The sequence below is a fragment of the Salvelinus sp. IW2-2015 genome, linkage group LG27 (assembly GCF_002910315.2).
Source record: "Salvelinus sp. IW2-2015 linkage group LG27, ASM291031v2, whole genome shotgun sequence".
In the NCBI taxonomy this organism is placed as follows: domain Eukaryota; kingdom Metazoa; phylum Chordata; class Actinopteri; order Salmoniformes; family Salmonidae; genus Salvelinus; species Salvelinus sp. IW2-2015.
In genome coordinates, this window is record NC_036867.1 from 13,852,404 (window position 1) to 13,872,355 (window position 19,952).

Sequence of the window (19,952 nt, forward strand, 5' to 3'; positions counted from 1 at the left end):
CCCTTTGTGCACAGGGGCATTTTCATGCTGAAACAGGGAATGGCCTTCCCCAAACTGTTGCCACAATGTTGGAAGCACAGAATAATCTAGAATGTCATTGTATGCTGTAGCATTAAGATTTCCCTTCACTGGAACTAAGGAGCCTAGACCGAACCATGAAAAACAGCCCCAGACCATTATTTTTCCTCCACCAAACTTTACAGTTGGTACTATGCATTGGGGCAGGGAGCGTTTTCCTGGCATCCACCAAACCCAGATTCGTCCATCGGACTCCCAGATGGTGAACCTTGATTCATCACTCCAGAGAACCCGTTTCCACTGCTCAAGAGTCCAATAGCAGCGGGCTTTACACCACTCCAGCTGTCGCTTGGCATTACGCATTGGTGATCTTAGGCTTGTATGTGGCTGCTCGGCCATGGAAACCCATTTCATGAAGCTCCCGACAAACAGTTCTTGTGCTGACGTTGCTTCCAGAGGCAGGTTGGAACACGAGTAATGAGTATTGCAACTGAGGGCAGACGATTTGTACGCACTACAAGCTTCAGCACCCTGCAACCCTGTTCTGTGAAATTGTGTGGCCTACCACTTTGCGGCTGAGCCGATGTTGCTCCTAGATGTTTCCACTTCACAATAACAGCACTTACAGTTGACCGGGGCAGGGCAGAAATTTGACAAACTGACTTGTTGGAAAGGTGGTGCCACGTTGAAAGTAACTGAGTAAGACCATTCTACTGCAAATGTTTGTCTATGGAGATTGCATGACTATGTGCCAGCAACAGGTGTGACTGAAATAGCCGAATCCACTCATTTGAAGGGGTGTCCACATACTTTTGCATATATATATATATAGTGTAACTACTCTGTCTGGCTTGACTTCCTCCACCCACTGCAAGGCCAACCGTATAGCTCTCAGCTCCGCCATAAATACAACCAGATGATCTGTAACACGTTTCCTGACTGCCACCCCACATTCCTGCACTACAAATGCTGACCCAGTACGTCCTGTCCTTGGATCTTTTGAACCATCTGTGTAAATGGCCACAAAATCCTGATGCACAGTGTCCAGATGTCTCTTAAACCGATCAGATGGATCAACACCCTCCCTATGCTCATGTCTTTAAAATCCCTTTCGCAGGATGAGACACCCCATGTCCCTGTAGGATGACCCAATCAATTCATCTCCAGCTGTCGTCTCCAAATCTAAAATGGCATATACCCATCTCCACCTGTAGTGCAGACACTGGGGTGGTCCGAAACGCCCCACTACATATTGATGAGGTTTGGGCTGCTGAACCATACGCTATACTGCCATAGTCTGTTACAGATCAGATCAATGCAACATACCTGGTGTCATGCCCTGACCTTAGAGATCCTTTTAATGTCTCTATTTTGTTTTGGTCAGGGCGTGAGTTGGGGTGGGCATTCTATGTTTTGTGTTCTATGTTTTCTATTTCTGTGTGTTTGGCCGGGTGTGGTTCTCAATCAGAGGCAGCTGTCTATCGTTGTCTCTGATTGAGAACCATACTTAGGTAGCCTTTTCCCACCTGTGTTTTGTGGGTAGTTGTTTTCTGTTTTGTGTCTGCACCAGACAGAACTGTTTTGGTTTTGTTTGTTGTTTTTGTTATTCAGTGTTAAGTTTTATGAATAAATCATGAACACTTACCACGCTGCGCTTTGGTTCACTTCTTCATGCAATGATGGCTGTTACACCTGGTCCTAATATACTGTATATATTTCAAAAATACATATATGGGGGATTGGAAATCACGCAGACAATTACATTGATAGAAGCCACAATCTATTTGCAATATTAAAGCTGATCCAACCCCTAAAAAAATTAACTAAAACATACATGGTCCTCAGTGAGGTACGCCCAGCCCCCCACTCTTCCCTGTCAGACAGCGCATCACATTTAGCACCTTCTTACCCTTTCCCACCACTCTCTCAATGTGTTCTGCCCAGGTCAGCCTCGTGTCAAAGTACCCCCCAAGGAACCTGAAGGCCCCCACCTTATCCAAGTTTCTACCATATGACCTCAAGTGTACCTCATCTCCCACCTTCCTCCTAGTTAAGAACACTGTCTGAGTTTTCTCTACAGAAAACCTGAATCCCCACATTAATGCCCACCGCTCTACCTCATCAATTGCTTCCTTTATCTTCCTGACTATGTAGGGCACATTTCTTTCCCTATTCCATAAGGCCCCATCATCTGCAAATAACGACCTCCCAATATCCGGCCATACCTGAGAGTAAACATCATTGATCATGATGGAGAACAACAGAGGACTAATCACGCTCCCCTGCGGTGTACCGTTATCCACCAGGTAGCTAGCTGCCTGATAGAGACTTCCCCACCCTCACCTGGATAGACCTTCCAAACAGGAAGTCCATTATCCAGTTGTACGTTCTTCCTCCTACCCCCATAATATCAAACTTGATTAGCAACCCCTCCTTCCAAATCATATCATATGGCTTCTCCACATCAAAAAAGACAGCTACAACAGTCTCCTTGTTCACCTGAGCCTTCCTGACCTCTGCTTCTAAGCAAAGCACTGGGTCAATAGTTCCCCTCCCCTTTCTGAACCCACTCTGATGTGGCGATACTAGCCCCCTGCGCTCCAGGAAGTAAGTTAGCCTCTCCGTAATCATATGTTCAATAATCTTACATACATGTCATGTTAAAGCTATTGGCTGATAGCTTGTTGGCCTCGTACGGTCCTTCCCTGGCTTCCAGATTGGTACCACTACCGCCAGCTGCCTGGTAGTTTCCCCTCCTCCCACACTCTGCTGTACAACACCAATACCTTATTCAGTGCCTCATCACTAAAATGGGCCATTCTACAGAGTTTACACCCACAGGGTCATCATCGCTATTATTGTGGCCCTTAAGGAATGGGAAATCACCTTACATTCAGATCTTTGCATATTAGATAGCTAGGTTTTATTTACACAAATACATGTGCCAAAACGGAGCACTTTGGCAGTTTACAGTAACACTGAATTGCAGTGCAGCTTACATAATATATATACAGTACCAGTCAAAAGTTTGAACATTACTCATTCAAGGGTTTTTCTTAATTTTTACTATTTTCTCCGTTATAGAATAATAGTGAAGACATCACAACTATGAAATAACACATATGGAATCATGTAGTAACCTTTTTTTATTTTTTATAAATCAAAATATATTTGGGATTCTTCAAAGTAGCCACCCTTTGCCTTGACAGCTTTGCACACTCTTGGCATTCTCTCAACCAGCTTCATGAGGCAAGAACAGCTCAAATAAGCAAAGAGAAACAACAGTCCATTACTTTAAGACATGAAGGTCTGTCAATGCGGAAAATGTTAAGAACTTTGAATGTTTCTTCAAGTGCAGTCGTAAAAACCATAAATCGCTATGATGAAACAGACTCTCATGAGGACCGCCACAGGAAAGGAAGACCCAGACTTACCTCTGCTGCAGAGGATAAGTTCATTAGTTACCAGCCTCAGAAATTGCAGCCCAAATAAATGCTTCACAGAGTTCAAGTAACAGACATACAGTATCTCAACATCAACTGTTTAGAGGAGACTGCGTGAATCAGGCCTTCATGGTCGAATTGCTGCAAAGAAACCATTACTAAAGGACACTAATAAGAAGAAGAGACTTGCTTGTGCCAAGAAACACGAGCAATGGACATTATACTGGTGAAAATCTGTCCTTTGGTCTGATGAGTCCAAATGTGCAATTGTTGGTTCCAACCGCCGTGTCTTTGTGAGACGCAGAGTAGGTGAATGGATGATCTCCGCATGTGTGGTTCCCACCGTGAAGCATGGAGGAGGAGGTGTGATGGTGTGGGGGTGCTTTGCTGGTGACCCTGTCAGTGATTTATTTAGAATTCAAGGCACACTTAACCAGCATGGCTACCACAGCATTCTGCAGCGATACGCCATACCATCTGGTTTGCGCTTAGTGGTACTATAATTAGTTTTTCACAGGACAATGACCCAACACACCTCCAGGCTGTGTAAGGGCTATTTGACCAAGAAGGAGCGTGATGGAGTTCTGCATCAGATGACACAATCACCAGACCTCAACCCAATTGAGATGGTTTGGGATGAGTCGGACCGCAGAGTGAAGGAAAAGCAGCCAACAAGTGCTCAGCATATGTGGGAACTCCTTCAAGAGTTCCCACATACAGTATGTGAGTTCCCACAAGAGTTCCCACAAAATTCTGTCAACAAAGTCAAAATGCAGGTTCTGTAATGAAGAAGAGGACATAGGCCTAATGCATATTTTTTGGTACTGTCTGACAGTGGGTCTATTTTTCTTAAAGGTTCAAGAGTGGCTTTCCCATTATTCCATCAAACTACATATTAACCCACAAATGATCTTGGGTGACCTCAAAGTCCATATTCCCTCAGTTTATAACACAATATTTCTGCAAGATAAAATATTATCTCTAAAGCACAACCTGTTTACAATTTGTTAGGCACCAATTTATCTTCGAAAGTTGACTACAAACCAGAAAGAGATTCTGAGCAATAGGGAGTGTTCTGGAAGCTCAGTAAGCCTATTATTGAGAAAGTCCACAAAATTGTTATGAATAATATGAATTAGAATTAATGCACGTTACTATAAAGGCAAAAGGTTCCATGTCTGCTTTATTTATAATTGATAGATCACATGGCATTGCTTATATAGTAATTATATAGTAGGCCTATTGTTTGTGTTTGCGCTTGTCTTTTTGAGCATTGTCGTGTACATCTTCCTCAGTTTTTATGGTTGTCTTGTCATTGTCTTGTTTGTATTTTGTAATTTTTGTATAATTTTGTTTTAAACCTCGACGGACATAGTATAAGATATCAGTCCTTTCCACTCTTTGGGTTTTAATTTGCTTTGTTTATATGGGTGCAAGGTGCATTAACGTAATGTCAGCAGCCAATCACTGATCTGTTGTTCAACTCTGTCCCAGAGAATTATCAACACAACCCCTTATCTCCAGCAAACATTTGCACACACACACACACACACACACACACACACACACACACACACACACACACACACACACACAACACACACACCCCACACAACACACACACACACACACACACACAGAGAGAGACACACACACAAAAACAGTCAGGCAGGCAACATAGATAGACAGCCACTGTTGCACAGAGAGAAGGTAAACACTAAAGAGAGGTGGGTTAAAAAAAGAAGAAGAAAGAAAAAGAACAATAAGAACAAGAGACGTTGTTTGTTTTGCAGGCCGGAGTAATGGAGATATGTAGTACAGTGATGTTGGGAGGCCTGCTGTTGGTTCTACTGTGGTTGTTCATGATGAGGAGGAAGAGACACGTCCGTCTACCTCCCGGACCACGCGGCCTGCCGCTGATAGGCAACCTGCTTCAGATGGACAAACAGGCCCCCTACAAGAGCTTTGTCAAGTGGAGTGGTGTTTATGGGCCAGTGATGACAGTGTATCTGGGGCCCCAGCGGGCCGTGGTGCTGGTGGGGTACGAGGCGGTCAAGGAGGCTCTGGTGGACCAGGCTGAGGACTTCACAGGACGAGCTCCCATCCCCTTCCTGGTCCGAGCTACCAAGGGATATGGCCTGGTCATCAGTAACGGGGAGCGTTGGCGCCAGCTGCGTCGTTTCACTCTGACCACGCTAAGAGACTTTGGGATGGGCCGTAAGAGGATGGAGGAGTGGATACAGGAGGAGAGCCAATACCTCATAGACAGTCTGGACGGCACTAAAGCCATGCCCTTTGACCCCCAGCCCTTCCTGAGTCGAACCGTGTCCAACGTCATCTGCTCCCTGGTGTTCGGCCAGCGCTTCGGCTACGAGGACGACAAATTCTTGCGCTTGCTCAACATCCTCACGAACTTACTGCGCTTTGGAAGCACCGCCTGGGGACAGCTCTACAACATCTTCCCCTGGCTGATGGAACGCCTGCCTGGTCGGCAGCATGTCATGTTCAGCCAGGTGGACGAGGTGAGAAGCTTTGTGATGAAGAAGATCCACAAGCACCAGGAGACCATAGACCCAGGCATCCCTAGAGACTTCATAGACTGTTTCCTCACCAGACTCAACCAGGAGAAGGATGTGTCCTCCTCTGAGTTCCATTATGAGAACCTGGTGTCCACAGTGTTAAACCTCTTCCTGGCAGGAACAGAGACCACCAGCACCACTATCAGATATGCCCTCGTGCTTCTCATCAAATACCCTGACATACAGGAGCACGTGCAGCAGGAGATCGACACAGTGATTGGTCGACACCGCGTCCCTCGAGTGGAGGACAGGAAGTCTCTCCCCTTCACAGACGCTGTCATCCACGAGGTGCATCGATTCCTGGACCTCGTCCCGCTCAACCTCCCACACTACGCTACCAAGAATATCTCATTCAGAGGGTACACTATCCCTCAGGGCACCGTGATCCTTCCCATGCTGCACTCTGTTCTGCGAGACAAGGACCACTGGGCCACGCCAACAACCTTCAACCCCAATCACTTCCTAGATATGAGCGGAAACTTCCAGAAGAACCCTGCTTTCTTGGCGTTCTCTGCAGGTAAGCGTGCCTGTGTGGGGGAATCTCTGGCTCGTATGGAGATCTTTCTTTTCCTGGTGTCTCTGCTGCAGCGTTTCTCCTTCTCCTGCCCTGGAGGACCTGACAGCATCGACCTCAGCCCAGAGTCTAGCAGCTTCGGTAACATGCCGCGCCGTTACCAGCTCATATCTACCCCCCGCTGACCAAGAGGGGAACTGCAGCTGCACCACAGGAGGAAAACTCAGGAGGAGGAGGTGTAGAGATGAGGGACAGGTGTTTTGACCAGATAGTAATGCAATGGATGCTGAGGATTCAGGCTAGTGTAATCTGATGAGTTGGAGGCTGATCCAGGTAGCAGTGTATCTTTCACTTGATCAGTTTCTTTGTGTCTAAGCAATGAAATGTGAACCAAATAAAAAGTTACTAAATGTTCATTCGGCCTCCCTTTTTGCCTCCTTTCTCTGAAGCCTGTAGATATCAATGTATGGTTTGTTTTGCAGGATTGTAGGGAAGCCAAATGCTCCCTTTTCCTCTTGTGTCTATCTATAATTCAATTTAGCTAATGGGCAGCACATGGTTGGTAGGCCCTTGAATCAGATGCTCCATAACGTGACCACTCCGTGTCCCTGTCCCACTCTCAACATCACTCTGCCACTCAGTCACAGAGGCCAAGATGTTTCCCATCTACATTCAAGCGCGGTGAGTTCTTACACTTTATGCCAGGCAGGGACCCAGGTGTCACTAAAATCAATAGTCTCGGTTTGTGGAACTGGCTGGCAAGACACTCCTACATTGTGTTGTATTGTTTAGAGAACAACATCTAGAGAGCTACAGATCAACTGTACACTGATTGGGTGCAGTCAGTTCACTGTCTGAGTCACATGAGACAGAAATATCCCACATTTCTAGAAACTTTGTTAGTTTCTATTTTGTTAGACAAGGCTATTGGTGACTGTGACCTACAAGCTGAGGTCAAAACCAGACAAATGTAATTTTATTGTTACATTCAACTTAGCTTCTTCTTTTGTTTTATTTTATCTACTCTGGAAAGGGGGAGTGCACATTTGTTGAGAATGTTCTTGTGATGCGCCATATCTAAGTCAAATGTGGTCTCTACCAAAGTGCACTGTAATGGGTGTTAGGTAACCTAGCGGTTAAGACCATGGGGCAAGTAACTGAAAGGTTGCTGGTTCAAATCCCTGAGGTGACTAGGTGAAAAGTCGATTGATGTGCCCTTGAGCAAGGCACTTACCCCTAGTTGCTCTGGATAAGAGTGTTTTCTAAATAGAAGAGGGAGGTGGTGGAAGGTTCAACTACTTTATTAAATATTTGTATGACATTTTGAGATAATAGATACAGTTAGATCTTAAATAGCCTACTCATTTGCATTCGGTGGTGGAAAAGTACCCAATTGTCATACTTGAGGAAAAGTTAAAATACCTTAATAGAAAATGACACAAGTGAAAGTCACCCAGTAAAATTCTACTTGAGTAAATGTTTAAAAGTATTTTGTTTTAAATATACTTAAGTATTAAAAGTAAATGTAATTGCTCAAATATACTTAAGTATCAAAAGTAAAAGTATAAATAATTTCAAATTCCTTATATTAAGCACCATTTTCCTATTTTTTTTCTTCGTTTACGGATAGCCAGGGGCACACTCCAACACTCAGACATAATTTACAAACGAACCATGTGTGTTTAGTGAGTCCGCCAGATCAGAGGCAGTATGGATGACCAGGGATGTTTTCTTGATAAGTGCGTGAATTGGACCATTTTCCTGTCAAAATGTAAGAGTACTTTTGGGTGTCAGAGAAAATGTGTGGAGTAAAAAGTACATAATTTTCTTTAGGAATGTAGTGAAGTAAAAGCAAAAGTTGTAAAAAATGTAAATAGTAAAGTGCAGATACCCCCCAAAAACGAATTAAGTAGTACTTTAAAGTATTTTTACTTAAGTACTTTACACCACTGTTTGCAAGTAGAAGCCATCAACCCTAACCTATAGGTTATGTCAGGTGAAAATAGACATGATCCTGCCGTTCCCTGCTTTCTGCAGAAAGGTCAGGATGTTGTCTATAGTGGGCGCTACTACTCTCTTAATTAACGGAATGTTACAGTTCCATGAATGTTCACTGTAGTGGGCCAGACTTCGATAATTTTGCACCAGTTCAAAGTTTACACAACTCTTTTTCAGAAGAGAACAAAAACAAAACAACTATAAAGCTGCCTTTATTTGCACTAAAGTATATAGTTTCATTCTATCTCTAATCATGTATTATTTATTTGCCTATTTTGTGTTTTGTTCCCCTTCAGAAATAACAAAAACAATCTTTGCCTGAATGTATACTGATCCTCCTCATAAGTTGTGAGATAACCATGACAGGGAGTGACTGTATCGAAATGTACAGGATCTAATTATTATTAATAATAATTATGTAATTGTAATTAATGTGTAGATAACCTCTGGTGGGAAGAGACAGAGGAAGAGGCGAAGCGAGAGGAATAACTGGGCTTCTCCAGCAGGTGGCGTTTTTTTGTTTTGTTTTTGCTCATCAAGCAGGGAGTTTTGTATGGAGGTCAATGAATGTCGAATTTGGTTAGCAAAACATTTTCTGGATTATTTGCAATGTGTGGGTTATTTGATCGAATAGACGTTTCGTAATGCTTAGGTTGTTACGACCGTACTGCAATAAGTAGGACACGTGACATCCCGGCAACTTTGAGAAGAAAAAAACACTATATCGGAGTTCTGCCTGTTGTTCACACGCGTATCTGTCCTCTTATTGGTTAGAATGATCCCACCTGATCTTGCCTCGTCCCGACTGCCTTCCATTTAGAGCGGCTACTTGAGTATCTGGTCAATATTATGAATAATCTGTGGTAGAGAGCAACATTTACGCAGCTGTTTATTTTGGAAGGCATCTTTCTTATCCCATTTTATATTCCTCTGCTAATTCTCTGGGTTCACTGATTATTGGCTGATCTAAGGGCATCTATGCATTTGTTGCTCTCAATACCCAAGACTGAGTCTCTTTGATATGATACTGATCATAGATCTGCGCTTATAGGCAACTTCTTCTTAGAAGCATAGACATGAACTTTTAAGCTTAGAACGCTTCTGGACAAATTTCATATTCACAAATGTACATTTACAAACAAAACACCACATTTCATTACATTGGAAAAAGAAATTGAACTATATTTGTCAACAATATCTGTCAACAAAAAAGCTGTTAGAATTATAAATGTGCGCGCAGCGATCTAAGGCACTGCATCGCTAGAGGCGTCACTACAGATCCTGGTTCGATCCCGGGCTGTGATCGGGAGTCCCATAGCGCGGCGCACAATTGGCCCAGCGTCATCCGGGTTAGGGGAGGAGTATGGCCGGAGTAGGCCGTCATTGTAAATAAGGTCCTTGTGTAATATTCTTTATATATAGTTGTGTTCGTCATTTATTTTTTTGTATTGATTTGTTGTAAATAATAAAAATACAAATAAAGAAATCAGGCACAGAACGCGCTACTTCCTGACAAACCAATCAGACACTCATGACCGACAGATTTCGCGCGTGCGCTTTCCGCACTTTCGGCTATCAGGAATATGGCCGCGTCCTGAGCCCCGAGTGAAGATAGCGCAATTAAGCAGCTACAGCATCGGATTGGGAAAACAGAAACACAACAGCCTCGCACATTGGAGGGTGGGGGTTCAGGGTCGGAAAATAATCGCATCTGGTAGCGAACATACAGGTAATTTCATCTGCGATTGCCACAATGCACAACTCCTTTCCTTCATTTTTGAGCTCCATAGACAGAGCCCTTGCTAAGCTAGCTAGCTAGGCTTACCTAGCTAACTAGGCAGCTTGCTAGCTTCCCCCTTTTGCGAAAAAACACAGCCAGTTAAAGTGTGTTGATAATAAAATAAAACACTGTGACACTTCTAGGTTTCGCTTATTGTCATGATATTTACAATGTTCATCACGGGAATGGCCATTTCGACTCGTCTTTACTCGGTCTAGAGACTCCTCCCAACTTGGCCCGCTCGAGCTGCACTTGAATGTGGCCCTACTAGCCGCTAGCTTGCTACCCAAGCAGAGCCAGATACACAGCGACTGCCAAACAGGGTGTGATCAAAGTGAGTCGGCAGTTATTTTATAGAATTGTAGAAACCCATATATACATTATCTTTCATTGTGTCTGCGAAAACATATACCTAGTTAGTTTTTCTAACGGAAGTTACTTGTCAACCTATAGAGTGGTTTTCGAAGAACATTGTTTTGGTCATGACCCTGTGTGATATGTACTGTGAAATACATTTTCAAGTTTTATTAGTCGTATGTACAGGACACATGGTATACACCGACCAACGAAATGCTTACCGAGAAATGTATTTTGCAGTCATACTGTGAATTTGAAAGCAGCATCTACATCCTCAGGCTGACTGCGCTGTGTTGTGGTTGTCATGCATTCAATAGGATTTCTTGTGCCCCTACAGTTACATTAAATAATGTAACTTTATTTATGGAAAGCAATTCCAGGAACAATGCTCATTATTCTGCTGTGTTATTAGTATGTGTAGGTGATTTTACTTCCTAAGTTAGTGGTGGTAACAAATGTGGGGACTAATATCTGTCGATCAAATTTGTTGTAGACCGAATGAAGGTAATCTAGGCAACTCCATCCACCCATTAACCGAGATTGAAGTTTTGGAAGTAGCCTTATTATTGATTTTTACCAGCACTATCAGTGCTCAATCAGACACATAATAAGACTAATGTCCACTACAAAGGCTGAGATCCATAAGGCCTAGGGGGGCAATTCCACGCTAACAGAATGATGCTGAGACTAAGATTCTTCACTTTAAAATGTATGTCAAACAAAAACCAATCATTGCAAAGTTAAACAAACCGTACAACTCTATGCACAAGGACTACTTTTAACAATTTCCACAAACCGTCATTCGGTTACCAAACTTCGCATCTGCATTGTTCTAAATCTGTTTTTCTAAAATGTTCAGTGGACATTGTTAAAAGTAGTCCTTGTGCATAGAGTTGTATGCTTTGTTTAACCTTCAATGTTTTTTGTTTTTATACATACATTTTAATGTGAGAAATCTGTATCATTCTGATACCAGGGAATTGCCCTAGTCATTGATTGCATGGACGCTATGTAACGATAAAAAGATCACAAGACCCCTTTCCCTAAAGTTATCAGTTGCAGCAATATTACCAACTTATAACATTTTAAGAACACTAGTTGAAATGTTGAGGCACAGAATTATCAAACCTCAAGTGTGTGAAGTTAGACATTTCTTTCTCAGTAGCAGAGTGCTATTATATTAGCTGTCACTAGCCAGGTTTCCATACAACCTTTTTGTACAAGCTTGATGGAAATAGCACATTTTCTGGTAAACTTTCCAAATGTCGACAAAACAAAATATGCTAGACAAAGAATATTTTTGTGTTGGTAAAATGTATAATGCAATAAATGGCAGGGGAAACACTTTTATGAGCAAATATTGATATAATAACCGTCATATCGAAGTAAATGATATTGCGTGACTCCAATATTGTGAACACCAATATTGTGGACCCCAGGAAGAGTAGCTGCTGCTTTTGCAACAGCTAATGGGGATAAATAAAAAAATATTGTGTGGTCCTCCCACTACGACTTGGGGAAAGCATGCAGTTTATTAGGCTACAGATTATGATGAACTTCACAGGGTGTTGAAAGTGCTGTCCACGGTAATGGGTCTTTTCTGGTGACATGATGATCGATGGTTGGCTGCCGTTTGACAAATACAAATGATCTCGCTCTTTTGTCTATAATAATCTCATCATGTAGGTAGCCTACCCGCACTGTATCTGCCAGTTGTTTGCTAGAGCACACGTGCCAAGACCAGAGTGGGCACATTCACTATATAACGCAATTTTGTTCTTGACAAAACCATCAGAGATGGAAACCCATAACTCGTTTATTTTATTTGATACATGGGATTTTAACCTCAAGTAATTTTTCTATGCACTACATCATCACACACAACGTTTTATCCGCAACAACTACATTTGATGTGAACACATCTCTGGTGTGAAAATGCGCAGATAAAAAAAAAAAATGCAGATTTCAGAATATTTGCATGTAAATCTGTGTTACACCAGGCTCCTGGCGTGACAACTGTTCCTTTCAGACAAATACGATTCAAAGATGTAAGATTTGACTCTTTTTATTCCCATTACTATTACATAATTCTGTGTTAACTGCCACAGGTATCTTAATCTTGTGCAGAACTTCAATGATTTAGTGTTATTGCGCAGTCACATGAGAGCAGGTTACACAGTCACCCAATGTTCAGAAAGGCTCTGCGTAGTCAGCACTGTTCACTCACTGCTTGGAAACCATATGCGGCCTCACAGGTCGTGTAAACCCCCCCCCCCCCCGACTGTGAGGTGTCCGTACAATCCTTTTGCAGCTCTGTCTTGTGTGTGTGTGTATACCATCCATTGGCAAGCTAAGGAACAATTCTCTTCAGAACCAAAAGTCCAACTACTTTTCTCTATAGTTCTTCCTGGTCCGAGGTGGTTTATAACTCTGCAGCAATTGAGCCACAGGAAGAGCTGGGTAGGGCCATCACATGACCACATCCTGGAATCTGGGCGTTCTCTTAATACCCCTCATCACGGTAACAGAATTAAACTGCATGGCCTTTGAGTTGAGAGGAGTGCAGGTCACGTGGTCACATCGATGCCCATCGCTATTATAAAATTCCATCCGTCTGGGCTGGATTAAATTAATTAGGTGGAAGGGTTTGATGCATAAAAAATCATGTGCTCTGATTCAGAACGGTTTCTTTTAGTTTAGATGGCTCTAGCACTGGTTCTCTTTCAGAGGAAGATTTATGACTAACTTTAGGATTAGTCAGCTAGCTCCTGTCTGGTTTGCTATAGGCTGTGTCAGTGGTGAGTCAAGAGGGAAGAACACCCATCATATACGTTGCCTAGGAAGTTTGTATGATACAGTTCTCCGTGATTTCATCTTTCCGTTAAAGAAGGGTTCGACTCGTCGTCTCTTGGGGACACACTGGTCTTTCATAAGGACTTATTTTGTTGCCCCTTGCTGCAGGCCGACATGGAGAGGAAGGAAAAGAAAAGTCCGTTATTTCCAGGAGGATCTGAGCAGAGTGCTGACAAAGGTTCCCCCTGTGACACTGACAGTGCAGTGGCCAGCAGAGAGAGGTTACTACTGCTCTCTGGGCACGATTTACTACTAGTCTACTACTACTGTCTCACTGTACTGTTTGTTTGTATGTCTGTTAGTTACTACTAGTTTTTATCCACTGACTTTTTCTGTGATTTCGTGTGACTGTAGTTACATTCCAAAGAGGCCTAGGTCTAGTATTCTCAACACAAGTACTGAAAATATGGAAACCTCTGTTTGCCGTCTCAGTATGACACATGGCCAGTGTTTCTCTTTCTAAGGGAGTCTTCTGCTACGAGTCCAGTTTAGTGTATATAAATTGTCATTGTTTTGGCATGATCAATACATTCTCTTGGTATGCTATGCTGACCGGCTCAAAGGCTACGTTTTATTTTTGCAATGTTGTTGACCACTTGCATGCAGTTTCCGTCCCATTTTGCTGTGTTGGCACTATTTCCCCAATGCCTGTAAGTAGGCTATGCCCCAGTCTACACTGAGTGTCTGTGAAAATTTGCACACAGGCTTTCAACGAAGAGGGGGAGAGACAATTTCCATTCATCTATGTGAAAGTTGAGGACATCTACAGTGACTCTGATTCGATTCTAATAGTTGCTGTCAGTCGGAGTATCACGTCTATCTGTTGTGTTGATTCCACTCTAATTTGCTTTTCAACACTGTTTATTCTGTGTTTAGCACCACAGAGTTTGCCAGCGACGAGACAGGACTCTCCCAGCCAGCACAGGGAGTGTCAACAAGGATTTTCACTCGAGGTGTAGAATGTGACCCGCCAGTGTGAAGTGTGTGTGGCAGGTTTTTTGGACAGTGTGTGACATAATGTGCAGTAATGGAAGTATTTTAAGCTCAGGCTGGGTTCTGCCTGTGACTTCTCAATAGAACTAAGCATCTGCTTATCCAAATGCCTCCACTCCACTCCCAACTCACGTGACTACTTCAAGATAGCACTATGAGGGGAATCCATCCCTCTCATTGATCTGTGCTATTCACGCATAATTGAATTAGCAAACCGTAGGCCTAATTTATATGCTTGCTGCCATTCGCTCAAATGAAAGTTGCCTGGCGTCCAATTCCACTGCTCTGACCTGTATGTACTCAATGAAGAGACACTAAAGCGGGACTGTTAAAAGCCCATTTCATCATCTCTTTGTGTCTGTCTTACCCTGACCTTGTTCTCTTGTGTTGCAGGTCTTGCCAGAAGATGAATGTCATCAAAGACAACAGAGACCTGGCCTGTTTCTACACCACCAAACACTCCTGGAGGGGAAAGTAAGAGCCACCTCATATTCTAACGTTCCTTTCCCTGAAAGACCTCCCATTGATACTGATAACATTCGTTCAACTAATGAAATCCTTTCTCTCTCCTTGGGGCTGGTTTGCTAGGCTGAGTTGGGTAATTACTCCTTCACTAGTCAAGTACCATAACTTCTATATGCATCTCTGCTTTGTGAAAGATAGCTTAGTTTTCTTGATGTTCAGGTCACGGGCAACTAGGTTATGTCAGGTCCGGTACATTCCCTTCTACTCTTTATCGTTCTCTACCGTTCCACACGGATCCTAGTTGTAGGCCTAGCAATCAGGCAGCAGGACAGACACACTGATGTCAACACCAGAACAAAGGGAAAGCACTGAAATCCCTGACTCAGTGCTTCCATTGTGTGTGCGTTTCCTTCAATGGGTGACAAGGTGTACACAAATCACTAGTGTCAGATTCTCACTAACCCGAATACATGTCTCTGAAATCCCAATACCTAGATAACGCAGGTTAGACTGCACTCGTGATCTATGACTTAAGGTCCATAAGTACAGCTGAATGGTAACAACCATGAGATCATGAATCAATGGGATCTAGGTCTATATACTATGGAAAGAGCAAATGTTACTAAACAAACTGGTAACTTAAAAATAAAGGAGAGCCGCACACTCTAGGAGCTCAGATGCAAAAATATTTAATTTACCAACGTTTCGACAGGCAAGCTGTCTTCATCAGGGTACAAACAAACTGAACAAACTGGTCCCATCCCTTTTCTCTGGTAGACCTCCACAGAGGTGAGACATTGAGCAGTAGACAACAACAGGACCACATTACCGATATCCGCTCCCTAAAATAGCTTTATCCCATTAAGGCAGCCATTGACTGTGGTAACTTTAGCAGTAGTGCTAGAGCGTGGATTAGCCACGGGCAGGGTTGAGGGCTTCATAATATGTCATCTTCTATACATCCTCTGTGTGTGTGGGTGTGGACACTGTGAACTGGACAGTCAGTGAGTGAGGCCAGAGCTTTGACTGGGAGGTCAAGAGAGAAGGGTTTTGTGTATTACGTAATGTTGTTGCTCCTCTTCGCTCCCTGTGGCGCATAAGGCTGAAGTAAGGTCCTTTGCGGCTTTCTCAGCTTCACCCCAAGACATTTTGTTTTGTTTGTATAGCCTACAGTGGCCTATTTGCTGTGGCTTTATGGAACTTTATGGTACGCAGCCACGGTACCAGAATGCAAAGCCGGGCTTCTCTACTGTGAACACGGAACATCTGCCAGGGGGCCAACCTTGATTAGCCTGCACTCTTTACTGAAAGTCCCAGCGTGAGCAGCACGTTTGTCCTTTTAATTAGAACCTCCTCAGTCCTGAAGTACAGTAGAGAGCAGGTTGAGGAAGAAGCTAGCTACAAGCCTCAGTAGAAAAGGTTCACCACCGATTACATGGCTTCAAAGGGCTTTTTCTGATGTGTGTGTGTGTGTGTAGTAGTATTTTCCTCTCCCACGGCTGTGTCCCTTCTGTAGTCTTAGTCCTTTTGAATCCTGTGACTCTTGGCATCTTAAGGCTCTATTAGACTTGGCCCCGGCGTGGCAAACAGGCTGCTCAATGTTGTGGCCACACAAAGGACCTCTCTCAGAGCCATCGCTGCCTGGATCGTGGACCGTCAAGAATCTCCGCTCCCCTGCTGCCATGACGAATCTGCTCTGAGCCGGGCGCAAAGGATTCACTCTACACACACACAGACCACATCGGTTACGTTTAGGCTACAGTTTACACACACTACTTACACAACACACGGCTGCTAAAACCAGTTTACCAGGTTTTACCAAATCACATGGCAGCCATGTGATTTGTGTAAGAAGTGTGTTTGGCCAGTGGCGATTTCTGAAGGCCTCAGGTCCTGGTTTTTCTTTATTGGATTGTTCATACCTTGAAAGTTCAAGCCAAGGTTATGAGGACAAGTGCTTGCCAAGATAAGTGTTGAAGTTGTTCTAGGCTCATACTTACCTAATGGGATCTTAATGAGGATCTATGGCAGTGTGGTAGTTAGCTAGCTGGTGTCCAACCACTAGTCTACCACTTAGTTTAGCGTCACTTAGCCTAGCTTCACTTAGCTTAGCTTAACCGCAAGTGAAGGAGTGAACGCGCCATTACTCAGTAATCTGATTGACTGACTGCTTCTTTTGTCATCTTCTGACTCAATCAAGGCTCAGACTACAGATCTCATCCTTTATGATAAAGTAGAATGGAGGCTTCTGTCCAAAGGAATATTCATACCCCTATACCTATTCCTCATTTATTTTTGTTGTTACAGCCTGAATTCAATATTAATTAAATGGATTGTTTTGACCCAATATCTAATTTAAATAAGTATTCACACCCCTGAGTCATACTTTGTTGAAGCACCTTTTGCAGCGATTACAGCTTTGAGTCTTTCTGGGTAAGTCTCTAAGAGCTTTCCACACCTGGAATGTGCAACATTTGCCCAATATTCTTTTCAAAATGTCTCAAGCTCTGTCAAAGTGGCATATAGCCCCAGTCTCTGCTAATCTCCAGGCGAGCTTCAATGCCATACAACTCTCCTTCTGTGGCCTCCAACTGCTCTTAAATGCAAGTCAAACTAAATGCATGCTCTTCAACCGATCGCTGCCCGCACCTGCCCGCCCGTCCAGCATCACTACTCTGGACGGTTCTGACTTAGAATATGTGGACAACTACAAATACCTAGGTGTCTGGTTAGACTGTAAACTCTCCTTCCAGACTCACATTAAACATCTCCAATCCAAAATTAAACCTAGACTCGGCTTCCTATTTCACAACAAAGCATCCTTCACTCATGCTGCCAAACATACCCTCGTAAAACTGACTATTCTACCGATCCTCGACTTCGGCGATGTCATTTACAAAATAGCCTCCAACACTCTACTCAACAAATTGGATCCAATTTATCACAGTGCCATCTGTTTTGTCACCAAAGCCCCATATACTACCCACCACTGTGACCTGTACGCTCTCGTTGGCTGGCCCTCGCTTCATACTCGTCGCCAAACCCACTGGCTCCAGGTCATCTACAGGTCTTTGCTAGGTAAAGCCCCGCCATATCTCAGCTCACTGGTCACCATAGCAGCTCCCACCTGTAGCACGCGCTCCAGCAGGTATATCTCACTGGTCACCCCCAGCCAATCCCTCCTTTGGCCACCTTTCCTTCCAGTTCTCTGCTGCCAATGACTGGAACGAACTGCAAAAATCTCTGAAGCTGGAGACACATATCTCCCTCACTAGCTTTAAGCACCAGATGTCAGAGCAGAGCACCTGTACATAGCCCATCTGTAAATAGCCCATCCAACTACCTCATCCCCGTATTGTATTTATTTATTTTGCTCCTTTGCACCCCAGTATCTCTACTTGCACATTCATCTTCTGCACATCTACCATTCCAGTGTTTAATTGCTGTATTGTAATTACTTTGCCACCATGGTCTATTTTTTGCCTTACCTCCCTTATCTTACCTCATTTGCACACAATGTATATAGACCTTTTTTCCTACTGTATTATTGACTATGTTTATTCCATGTGTAACTCTGTTGTATGTGTCGAACTGCTTTGCTTTATCTTGGCCAGGTCGCAGTTGTAAATGAGAACTTGTTTTCAACTAGCCTACCTGGTGAAATAAATATAAAGAAAATAAAAATCTGCCCCGGGTCTCATAAATGCGCTGCTATACTCACAGAATGTTTCAGAGTTTTAAAGTTATGACGCTGCATTTCATCAAATGTTCGCACTAAAATGACTGTTACGCACGCCTCTGTGAAGAGGGAACGCAACACCCTGCTGCAACTCAACTCCCCGTGAAGTGAAATAGGTATGAACTGTAGGTGTGAGGAAGGACGACAAAAAGGCAGATTTGGCCACTGGGGAACGTAACAATGACCAATAATACTGTGCGACTCTTTATGAGCGAGCCATGGTGCTAATTCTTTTTTTTTAGTGCGCTACGAATAGTGTTCACACTAGTCCAAATGAACCAAACTAAGAGGGTAAACACACCAAGTTGTTCAACATTTTTATGCTAAGACAGATTTCCATGCACATGGACGTCTCATTCAGTTTGTGCAGATATCTGTTTAAATGGCTACTGGATTTTCCTAGCATTAGCATGTTGGCTAAATGTTTGGCGTGTTGCACATAGCAACATTCCTAATGATTTGGATTCAGTTAGAATCGTTTTTACCATTCGAGACGTGGGGTTTGTGTGAGCTGCGAAAGAGAAGTGATTGTACCAAGGTTTCCAGCAGACAGAGGAAGTTGCTTAAAGTGATGCGTTATTCTGAAATCTGAGGCCGGGAAAGGAAAGCAAAACCCCAAAGTTTGCACAGAGTGGAGGAGGGATGGCTTTAACAGGCATAGATGACTGAAGAAGTGGACAGTTCAGTTATGCCTAGTTCATTTCTCACAGGCTTTTCTGCTCTGTCAGTGAGGTTGAGGGCTGTACTATGCACTCTTCTGCATCTTGTGCTTTCTCTCATATAAACTCCCTTTATTGGAGGGTAAAACCTTCATCTCTATTACATCCTGGTAACATAATCCACCATAACCACCCCCTGCCTGCCTTCCTCTGTCCCAGGCAACAGTGAGGAATTGTAAAGGAGGGAAGAGTCATGGATTCAGTCAATGGAAAGGCTCTTTCAGTGTGTGTTTGTACACAACAGTATGCGTGCGTGTATGTGTACGTCATGTACCAAAGCCTGGCTGACTGTAGACAATTGATTTTCCAGCTGGAGTCAATAGCTCAGTGCCAAAGTGCTTATCACTGCCTTGCTTTGCATTAGGCCTCAGTGTAACTCTATAAGCTGTGTGCAGCACAACAGCAGACTAGTGTTTTTATATACACCGTGTACTTTACTCTCTGTGGCGGCCAGTCCCGTCAGGTGAGAGTGATTCCTGGCTAAAGTCTCACTC

General features: G+C 43.5%; 2 protein-coding genes across 10 annotated transcripts in view; both read left to right on the forward strand.

Moving 5' to 3' along the window:
• Positions 1 to 5,112: 5,112 nt before the first annotated feature.
• Positions 5,113 to 6,970, forward strand: LOC111953694 (cytochrome P450 2F3). Its single transcript, XM_023973123.2, has one exon. It carries the CDS (start codon positions 5,264 to 5,266, stop codon positions 6,737 to 6,739), a length of 1,476 nt encoding a protein of 491 aa, XP_023828891.1. The 5' UTR covers positions 5,113 to 5,263; the 3' UTR covers positions 6,740 to 6,970.
• A 3,135-nt stretch (positions 6,971 to 10,105) lies between these two features.
• Positions 10,106 to 19,952, forward strand: part of LOC111953250 (dnaJ homolog subfamily C member 13) — a 49,412-nt gene continuing 39,565 nt past the window's right edge. For 4 of the 9 annotated variants that reach the window (XM_023972396.2, XM_023972397.2, XM_023972399.2 and 1 more), the window contains exons 1-2: positions 13,296 to 13,763; positions 14,929 to 15,009. In XM_023972396.2, coding sequence (XP_023828164.1) covers positions 13,657 to 13,763; positions 14,929 to 15,009 — 188 coding nt within the window. In that variant the 5' untranslated portion in view covers positions 13,296 to 13,656. Of the gene's footprint in view, positions 10,282 to 10,565; positions 10,667 to 13,293; positions 13,764 to 14,928; positions 15,010 to 19,952 lie in introns of those variants that run through there. The other 5 variants (XM_023972395.2, XM_023972402.2, XM_023972403.2 and 2 more) reach the window with 5 other exon arrangements.